General features: G+C 37.7%; 1 protein-coding gene across 2 annotated transcripts in view; it reads right to left on the minus strand.

Moving 5' to 3' along the window:
- rsf1a (remodeling and spacing factor 1a) overlaps positions 1 to 9,044 on the minus strand; it is a 33,478-nt gene extending 24,434 nt beyond the window's left edge. For both annotated transcript variants that reach the window (XM_042486522.2, XM_088079283.1), the window contains exons 1-6: positions 8,830 to 9,044; positions 5,487 to 5,578; positions 4,567 to 4,659; positions 3,076 to 3,281; positions 2,622 to 2,752; positions 776 to 889 (exon numbers count right to left, since the gene is read on the minus strand). In XM_042486522.2, coding sequence (XP_042342456.2) covers positions 776 to 889; positions 2,622 to 2,752; positions 3,076 to 3,281; positions 4,567 to 4,659; positions 5,487 to 5,578; positions 8,830 to 8,983 — 790 coding nt within the window. In that variant the 5' untranslated portion in view covers positions 8,984 to 9,044. The remainder of the gene's footprint in view (positions 1 to 775; positions 890 to 2,621; positions 2,753 to 3,075; positions 3,282 to 4,566; positions 4,660 to 5,486; positions 5,579 to 8,829) is intronic.
- Between the last annotated feature and the right edge of the window lie 1,495 nt (positions 9,045 to 10,539).

Raw genomic sequence — 10,539 nt, forward strand, 5'->3', positions numbered from 1 at the left:
ATTTCATCATAATTAGTGTATGATTTCTTGAGTTACGGCCAAAAAAAGTGGGTGTTTGTGCCAAATTCGAAGAAATTCCCTTGAGGTGTGTGAGATACTGTGACAGACAAGGTCACAGTGAACTTGGCTTTTGATCTTTGACCACCAAATCTAATCACTTCATCGCTGAGTGAAGATTTGTGCCAAATTTGCAGAAACTGTGAAATATCAAGATCACAAGAATGGGACAGACATACGCACAGACAACCCAAAAACATGATGCCTCTATCCACAGCTATCGCCGGCTTGGAGGCATGATAAGATGTCTTGTCTAAGATGAGGGTTGGATGTTTATTAGCCACTTGAGCTGGTAAACAATTATCATTAAAAGCCATTTTCTATTATTCCTGCACCTGGCAGCTGAAATAGTAGATGTAGTGGATACTTTGGATCATTTCCTTTCCTTTTTTTCAGTGATGGAAATAAAATTAAGGGGTGTCCTGAGTACCAAGAGGTTTAAAACGCTGACCACGTTAGCACAACTTCATAGACTGAGTCTGGTTAAGGTCATTTGTCACATGTCATCTCCACTCTCCCTCTCCTGTTGTTTCCTGTCAGCTCTCTACTGTACTCTCTGATAAAACAAAGAATGCCCCAATATTTTTGCCATTCAGCTCAACACATTGAGGACTCAGCCATCAGATTACCCTCTACACATCAATTATCAGATTTTTTTTTTTACTTATTAAAAGGCTTAATTCAGGAGGAAAACTGGCAGTTTCTTTAACTGAGGTACCTTGTGATGCAGGCTCCTCTTCCTTTACAAGGTCAACCTTCTTACTATCACTGTGCTCCTCTGTGGTCTTGGAGGGTTGGGGCTTGGTGCCTCCGATGGCCTCATCCCTTAAGACTTCATAACACAAACACAAACAGAAGACAGCGGTGGAAACATTACTGAGAGTTAGAGAGAGGAGTGCTGGGAAGACTTTGTTGTGTTGTGATACAGAAAGTGTAGCTTAGTGATATCTAAAAGATTATCACACACGAGCTGCATCCTCCTGTTTCTGTCCATCTGTTGTGAACTCTTGAGGTTTAAAAGTTTACATGCCTTCATCCTGTGCTATAAAAGCATGGAAATATAATATGGAACATATATATATATATATATATATATATATATATATATATATATATATATATATATATATATATATATATATATATATATATATATATATATATATATATATATATATATATATATATATATATATATATATATATATATATATATATATATATATATATATATATATATATATATATATATATAAAAAAGGAAACTCAATTTATAATTCATCCTGTCAAAACCTTCTATGCATATCCCTAGGTATTTTTCCTCTGTGTGGATACACACTGGTTTGCTGATTTGCTCAGTATTTGAGTGTTGAGGTGGTTGTCTTTTAATGCAAAGATTAAGACTTAAAAGCAATCCTGCACATGGTCTGCATTTTTTAAGTTTTGAAACTTCTCACTGTAGTATACCATATAATAAACCATTTTGTCGCTCTGCATTTAGGCAATCAGCATATTCTGAGAGCTGGAACGCTCTGCCTGATGATGTGAGAAGCTGCAGCTCTATCAGGACTTCAAAACCACCTTGAAAAGACTGTTAAAAGCTGCTCAACTCTGTACTCACTGACCGTGAAATCCGGATTTTAAATTTGTCTTTAATTTGACAAGCATTCACTACTGTGTGTATTGTGCGTGTATTTTTCGTGTAGTAATATGTTGCGTTGTCTATCTCACATCTTCTTCGTGGCATCACTTTATGTTTTTAACGTGTAGTTGTGGGTATTTTGTCTTGTGTGGGTTTTTTTTTTCTTTTTTTTTCTCTCTTTTTTTTGTAAAACTTTATATCATGTCATTGTGCTGTAAATTGTTCTGACCTGCTGAAGGACTGCAGATGCGAATTAGGTTTAAGCTATAATCTGGTACACTGCATCAAATGGTAAAACGTATGTTTTTTTACTGTACATGGTCCCTTATAAATAAATAAATTACAGCAATATTTGTGTAGAAATTAATTCCTGTCTCCATTCATGCTTTAAACACTGATAGCAGAAGGAGGTAACTGCTCTGGTTGTCCATTAGCTGTGATGATGACGACAATTATGATGATATAGCGACAGTTATGGTACATGTTGTATTGTAGTATGATGATGTTCATAATGATAATGTTGATGTGAGCGTGACACTAACAGTACATATTGTACTGCTATACTACAGCATCGGCCTTCATGATGCCCGTCCTGATGCTGCATTTGTGACTGTCATGACCAGCTGATTGCACTGTTTACTACACTGGAAATGGTTTATGTCATCAGGAGATGTTTTTCATATTTAACGCTCACTGAATTATTATAGGCTCTATAGAGTTCTGGTGGACATTCATTAATCTGCTCCTGTGGAGCTTGAATGTGCACAGGTGCAAGTCACCCGCTGCACAGATCAATGCCAATTAATGAATGTTTCTGTGTCATACTGTTTGTGCTTTATGTGTTTTTATTTATTAATTTTTTTCACAAATTGCCCTCTGTGACAAGCAATAAATCGTCATTTGCCTCATTTGCCTAAAATACCTGAATCTTTCTCTGTAGGGCTGGCACTCCTGGATCCAGTCAAGTTCTGGTTCTGGTCCTGGTCCTGATTCTGTTTTGGTTCAACCTGGGCCTTCAGCAGCTCCAGAGCCTCAGCCAGGTCATTACGAGTCCTGAGGAGATATTTTGGATAGGTGGCTCAAACAAGATACAACATAATAGGAAGGCAGAATTTGATAAGACTTGATGGTGAACTGACACGGCACTGCAGGCTGTTATCCAGCATGGTCAAAAAAATTAATTTATTTACAGAAATAAGTCCAGAGTGTAGTTTGCGATAAGCCAAGGTTGGCACGTTAATTTGCAAGGTGAACCTAACCAATCATGATTAGAAAAAAACAGCTTTAGAAGATCCAAAAAACAATAACAAAAGGCGCAGCATGAGACACTGGTGCCACCAGTTGACACAGAATGAGAGGTGTGTCCACAGTAATACCTGACAATGCACTTCCAGGTGGATCCGTCCAGATCGTCCTGCTCCTCTGTGTACAGCCGGATGTTCTGCTCCTGGTCCAGCTGGAGCCAGTACATCAGGCCCTGCTGGTCCCGACCTACGGGCTGCAGACGCATCTTCTCTGGGTCCTCCTCATTAATTGCCATCTTGAACTTTAGGTTGTCATCGAACTGACACTCGCAGAGATACTGAAGGGTAAACAAAATAAATGTGTTCAGAGAAAGAGGAGGGATTTGAAGGGGGGCAGATGGGGGGGGGGGTGATGCTATAGGGGTGACTAAATCTGCACACAGACAGCCAGTACATTATTGTGGCTGGTAAAAATATGGCAATATTCAGAATTTGATAGGGGTCATGTAAACAGCATTCCGCTTGGATATTCAGAATTAGTCCTTTGTACAAATTTAGCATTTTCTGATTGAGACACATGGAATATACCAATATTATTCTGGATTTAGGAGCAGTCTATGAACATGTAGACAGCACATTCAGAATATGTATCTCAGTGGAGGTTTTTACTGCAGTTTGCGACACACGGCCTGTTGCCTGTTTACTGTCGACCCTACGTGTTGCCATGGATGCTTTGTACATAAACCAACTAGCCAGCAGTTTGAGTGCTGTGGGGTAGAAATGCATGCCTAAAAGAAAAGCCCACATTTCTGGTCTGAAGGAGAAACACACCTACTTTTAAAGATGATGAAGGACTTGGATATCAACAGACCAACCTTTTCAAGGAGGTGGTTGAAAGACTGTAAGAAGGTGGCTTTGATCGCAAGGTCTAACAATTTTGCGACTGGAGAGAAGATCTAAAAAAAATCTTACACAAGTGTGAGTTTTCAAACCAGTTTGGTATTAAGCCAAACAGCGGACCAGTTTACCGAATTTTACCTGAGAGGAACATAATGACACCGTGTCACTACAGAAAACAAACAATTGACTATTACGTATCATCGCATAATACCTGAGCTCTTTGCCCACACTCCATGCACTTTTGTTATTTGATGTAAACAAACCACCTGTTGGAAACTAGTGGCTTTGTTAGTACGTTTATAATCATAATATTCTTTTAATCACAAAGTCATATCACTTGCAATTTGACTTGGATTACACCCTGTGACTTAGGCTTCTTTTAAAATTGTCAGATTGTGTCATATTGACAGATGCCAGTTCAGCAGGTCTGCAAAAAATCTAACCGGTTTAAGCTGGTACATCAGACTGGACTGGCAAAAGTGGGAAATCCAGCCAACTCTTGTTGTCAATTTGACACAAAGATGTAAAACAGCACAAAAAGCTACAGTCGTTACATTTCTTCATATTTTGATGTAATAAACAAAATATTAGGTCAGGTTAATCAGAGGACGTACAGCTACATATAATAGGAATATTTGTGGAATATTCATTTTCACTGGCCATGTAAACAGCTTAGAAGGAATATTGTATTGGAAATCGCTGCAAAAACAAGGCATGTCATACTTTGAGGATACATGACTTGCACTCCATGGACATCTCCTGGTAGCCCTTCTGTTCCAGCTCCCATGCCCAGGTACTGTTCAACTCCTGGCAGACCTGCACGAGACAATGATTAGATACAGTCAATCCATACAAGCCTGTTTGCACAAGTTCACTGCTTCAATGATGATATTGAATTGAATTGAAACTTATTTCAAACATGAAAAAGAGGAAACAAAATAATGAACATACACATACACAGACATATCTGAAAAGGAGTGGGAATACATGAAAACTCATTAAATCCCTCCCGTTCTCAATCAGTTACTGAAAAATAACTGACCCACTTCAATTTTTATATGGACTGAATTTTCTTAAACTATATATAATTATGTATAAATTATATGTAAACATTTTTACAATGTTATTTAGAGAAAAAGAGGAAGAGATAAAAAAGAGGAAATAATACGACAAAAAGTAGAAAATAAATAATCATACAATAATGCCTGTAAACCCCTGGTGACTGTCGAACCCCTTATTTGCCCATATACCTTATGGAATAGTTTAAAAAGTAACTACATATAATTACTGCACCTTTGCACACTGACATTTTATACACTACGTAGTATTTATGTATTTTTTTGTATTTATAATTTAGTATTTATTTCTGAGATTTTTTGTTTTCACTATGGATATTTACAGAAGTGCTTTTATGGTAATCTGTGGTTAGCTGTGAAAGAACTGCCATAATAAATGTACTTTCCTGTGAAGGATTAATACAGTATCAGTCTGTCTGTCTATCCTATCTATCTATCTATCTATCTATCTATCTATGTCTGGTATAATCTTCTTTCAAATATCTCCTCCATCTCTTGACAACAAAATAAGTAAGGCCCCATAGTAAGAGGGAAGTTCACAAACACACACATACATGAAGCCCTCACCTTGGCCAGGTATTTTTCCCAGCGGTCTGCAGTCACAGACCTCCCCAGTTTTCTAAGCAGCTTCACATGGAGCTCCACAAGGGGTTTAGGAACTGGAAAACACACAGGGTGATCAGACACATGACACTTTTCATCCTAACTTTTTACAACAAATGATCGTCCTGCTGGGAGAACAACATTAGGGTTGTTTTTCTATAGCTGACCCTGATCTCTTACCTCCCTGTTAAGGAGGCTAAAGGGGAAAGATCTTTCCCCTTCCGGAGATCAATCATATCACAAAACACAGGAACACAGAGTTTCAATCTAAACAACACTGGTATTTTTATTTCACATTTCTCTCAGCGGCTGTTGGAAAAATGGCCAACCACTGGTGGATGAATAAAAAGGAAAATGACTTTTATGATCCAAGCTGTGAATGTAAAATCAGTTCATACAGACTCAAAACCGCTTAAGTAGTAATGTAATCTTTGGGGGTTTATGAGAGGGTTTATCAGTGCAACCTTAATGCCTTGAGATAAGCAATAAAAAGAGACACACTTCCAGTGCCTTTTTTTTTTTTATTTTATTTTTAATGACACTGCTCAGTGTTTCTGCGTATCATATAAAATGTGTTCTCTGCATTGAGTGTGTCATTTTTAAACTGTTCTCTCCCCTGAAAGTATTATTAAGATAACTGGTGATTTGCAAGCTTATGTTGTTCACTAAGTGCTGGTAAACAAATGTTTACTATGTTAATTGTTCTGAAAACTGAGCGCTGACATCATCCTTGGTGCCAGAAATCTCACAGCTAAATATTTGATTTTCAGGAAAAGGTCACACTACTTTTTACATTTTAAGACCATCCAATCAGATCAGACATTCTTTCTTGTCTCCCCTGTACAGTGTAGATCGTAGTGTAAAAGCAAACACAGTCATTTAGAACAACTTAAAATTAACGACTGTATCAAAGATGCATTTGTCTTTTCTAAATCTAAAACTAAAACTACAGACTCATCTTCACAGTTCATTATACGTTCTTATGTTGTTGCATATTGTATAATTTTTCATAAAACCTGATTGACATTAATCAGCAGGACTGTGTAATCCAAATTGCAGACAGTCAGATTAATGACAATGTTTCATAGTTATTTATTAATTATTTACCAATTATCAATAATCAGTGAATATTTGTGCCGTTTTGGAGGGGTGGTTATAGTTTCTACCTTCACTGTGGTTGATAGTTCACCCTTCTCTAATGACTTCTTAAAATCACCAAAAAAGTTTCGCATGGGATATGAATCTGTTTTGTCTAATGAATTCCAAACTTCATGTCAGTCTAAATCTTTATCACTGTTGAAAAATGCTTTGTTGATAAGATGAGATGCTTAAAGAAAAAGCCTACTTTAAGGAAGTTTTTGCAATTGACACAAACCTCACCTCTGTTAAAATCTCATTATGCAGAAAAACTATTACATGCTTAAAATATATCAGTTTAGTATCATTTAGTAACTGACATTTTCTATCTTTATTTATTTATTTTTATTTTTTTACAACACAGACTCAGAATCCCTAAACAGAAAACACAGTTAATCCTGCCTGAGTCTGAAATGTCAGCAAAATATTATTGTTAACTACATTAGAAACAGTGGCAGAATGTAACAAAGTACATTAACTGAAGCACTGCACTTAAGTACAAATTTAAGGTAACTGTACTTAACTTGGGTGTTTTCTTTTCATGTCACTTTATACTATTACTCCACTAAATTTCAGAGGGAAATATTGTACTTTTTGCTTCATTACATGTATCTGGCAGCTTAAGTTCCTTAACAAATGAGATTTTTGCTTGTAAAACTTAAGAGCTTATAACGTATTATGATTTGTTATAAATTAAATTACAAACAGTGTACCCACGTACAGCTGCAATGATTAATCAATCAGTTGATTCACAGATAATCAGCTGCTAATTATTTATCTTTTTTTAAAAAAAAAAAAAAGATAGTAAGTTTTGGGATGTTTTTTGTAATAACTTTGAGGATTTGTGGATAATTCTTCTTTTTAAAAAACATTTTAATTTTGAGTGTTTTTCTTGGTTTTGGGAATGTTTTTTTTTTTCTTTCTTTTCTTTTTTCTCTGAGTTTTTTGGATGTGTATTTGTCTGCACTGAGTACTTCTAATTTAAATACATTTTCACTATATTTACTATAGTGACTATATTTACTTACTTTTACTTAAATACAATTTCCAATGCAGGACTTTTACTTATCACTGAATATTTTCACAGGGTGGTATTAGTACTTTAGCTTAAGAGAAAGATCTGAATACTTCTTCCACCAATGAGTATAAATATTAGCTGTTATGGCTAACTTCATGGAAGCTAACCAAGAAACCGAACTAACGGTTCTAAATAAACCTAACAAGCTATCAGGCAAGACTCGTTTACACGGTTTACATAGATACTAACACGAAGGCTATAAGTCTCAAAAATCTGTCTGATGAAAGATAACGTGGCAAACCATCTGTAATGAGCATGTTTTTTACTCCGACTAGAAGTTAACGAAATCCTTGATGCTAATTAGTTAGCAAGCAGCCAGAGTCCCCACTGCGCCTGTGCGGATTTGACAGGCACTCTACCAAAAAAATAACATCCCTTGTTTTTAGCTAACATCAGTCGAGCAATTTGACAGCCGAGTTTAAATGCACACCAAAAAATTTCAAGTCATAAACTCAAGGGGACATTTGTGTAATTCCAGTCCGACTGCCTGCGAGGCAAGGCCGGTGAAAAATTACACCTGACAACACTCCGGAGCTAGCTGGTTGGCTGTGTGTGGTCACTAGGCAGTGCTGCATCATGGCTCCCACTCCAAGTTTAGCGTCAACGGATCAATAACAACAATATCGACGATCTGTCACTTCACTCCAACTAAACCCCCTCGTTGTAGCTTTCCAAATTTTCACTCCCGTCTGTATCCGTTTCACCCAACTTTAGTAAAAACACAGTGAAAAGTGTGTGGGGTTTGGCATGGGGCTAGCTTTATGTTAGCAGTCTTCTCCCTGTACAAATATTTCCTCAGAAACTTGGACAAAAAACTGTTTCTCCTTCAAGTGAAAACTGGCTCAGACTCGGGCCAAAATGTGCCACAACCGGTGAGAAAGCGAACAAGCTCGCTGACTAAACTCCCGATCTAATGCTGCTCTCCCCGGGCCACACACTGTACATTTTTCGTCATCCTCCTCATCCTCACGGTGAGGATGATGATGGTGGTGATGGTGGTACTGGTGGACCCCTTCTCCTTCGGTTTCAAGTGTCGCAGCTTTCTACCACTTCTTCTTCCCACCACCACCGTCACTACCACCGGGCTCTCACCTGCCGTTGTGTCCCGCAGATACCTCTCCATCTGCGGGAAAGTCATCTCGGGCAGGTCCAGAGCCGCTCCGTACCGCTCCAGAAACGAGCAGACCTCCGCGAAGCTCGGGCAGAGCGCCGGGCCGGAGCTCCTCACCACCACCGGAGCAGCCATCTTTCCAGGCGGAGAGAAACGGGAGGGGAGGGCTCGCTGCTGGATGCGACTGTGCGCGAGAGAAATGAATGGAGGGAGTGAAGCGGCGGCTACCGGGGTCAAGCTGTACGCGACTAGAGCATGAGGCTTCCGGCTTCGGATTTCAAAATAAAAGCACTTGAGACGTGCAACCAACAGTAAAGAGTGTGGGGAAGGTATACTCAACTGGATTTGCTCAGGGGTCACTTTTGCAAAATGACAGGAGGCCATGGGGCAGTCGCAGTAGCCCCAAACATGTTTCTAGGATTTTAGGGCAATTTTAGGATTTAAAGACATTTTTTGGATTTTTAGGAAGTTTCTAGAATTTTATGACTTTTCTTGGAGTTTAAGACATTTCTTGTATTTTATGACATTTCAAGGATTTTGGGGTATTTTTTTTTAGGAATTCATGATGTTTCTAGGATTAGAGGACATACTTTAGGATTTTTGGACATTTCACAGATTTTAGGACGTTTCTTGGATTTAAGGATGTTTCTTAGGTTTCAGGATTTCTAGGATTTTGGGACATGTCTTGGCTTTTAGGGCATTTCTAGGATTGTCGAACATTTCTAGGATTTTAGGATGTTTCTGGGATTTTAGAACATTTTTTAAATTTGGCAATGTATCTAGGATCTTAGGACATTTCTAGGATTTTAGGGCATTTCTTAGATTATAGAAAAGTTCTAGCATTTGAGGATTCTAGCATTCTTTTTCTTAGATTTTTTTTCATTTCTGGGATTTTAGGTTATTTTAGGACATAAAATCTTTCTTTTATCTAAAGGCTTCATAGCTCAAATAATAGTATTTTGATTTTTTCTGTCCCCTTTAAAATATTAAACTAATATTAATAATCTTTATACATGTATAGCTTTCTAATACATTTCTGTATATACATTCTGGACTGTAGGTCCGAAAACAAGGCTACGTCAAATTAGGGGGTTCCACTTTATATTTTTAAGAGCTCATTGGCTGGAAACCTCTGCTCAAAGACACCCTTTATTTTTGACACATACAATCCTTCCATTTCCGGTGCTATTGTGCGTATATTGCGCGAAATTGACGCAGCTGTGAGAAGTTGGACCAGGGAGGGCAGAGCGAGAAATGCCCAGAATTCAACGCGATAAAGCAACATCAGAAACATTTCTAAATGGTTTTGGTTTGTTATTTCTCAGACGTTTTCAGAATAGATCCAGTGGCCTCGTAAATAATCACCGTTCATCGCAAACATTAGAAACACAAGTAGGTGTTGACAATGAGATTATAACTGACGCTGAAACTGTGTTTATCCTCATTAGTTTTTTATGTGACGCTTATTTATTTTAATATATGAAGGAACAATCTGTCTCTCCTATGTATTACTGTTCACTGCATGCTGCGTAGATCGTCACGCTGCCTAGGAGGATGCTGCCTTCATGGACTGTAGGAAATATCACCAATCAGAGCAAGAAGTCCAAATTTCCTTATTTTTTTCTGTTTGTATAACGGAACTTGGGTTTTACCTTTTCTTTCCTGGAAATTAATCCCATAACTCCAACTTC

This window comes from Plectropomus leopardus, chromosome 6 (genome assembly GCF_026936395.1).
Source record: "Plectropomus leopardus strain MGB_pleo_1.0 chromosome 6, ASM2693639v1, whole genome shotgun sequence".
Classification (NCBI taxonomy): domain Eukaryota; kingdom Metazoa; phylum Chordata; class Actinopteri; order Perciformes; family Serranidae; genus Plectropomus; species Plectropomus leopardus.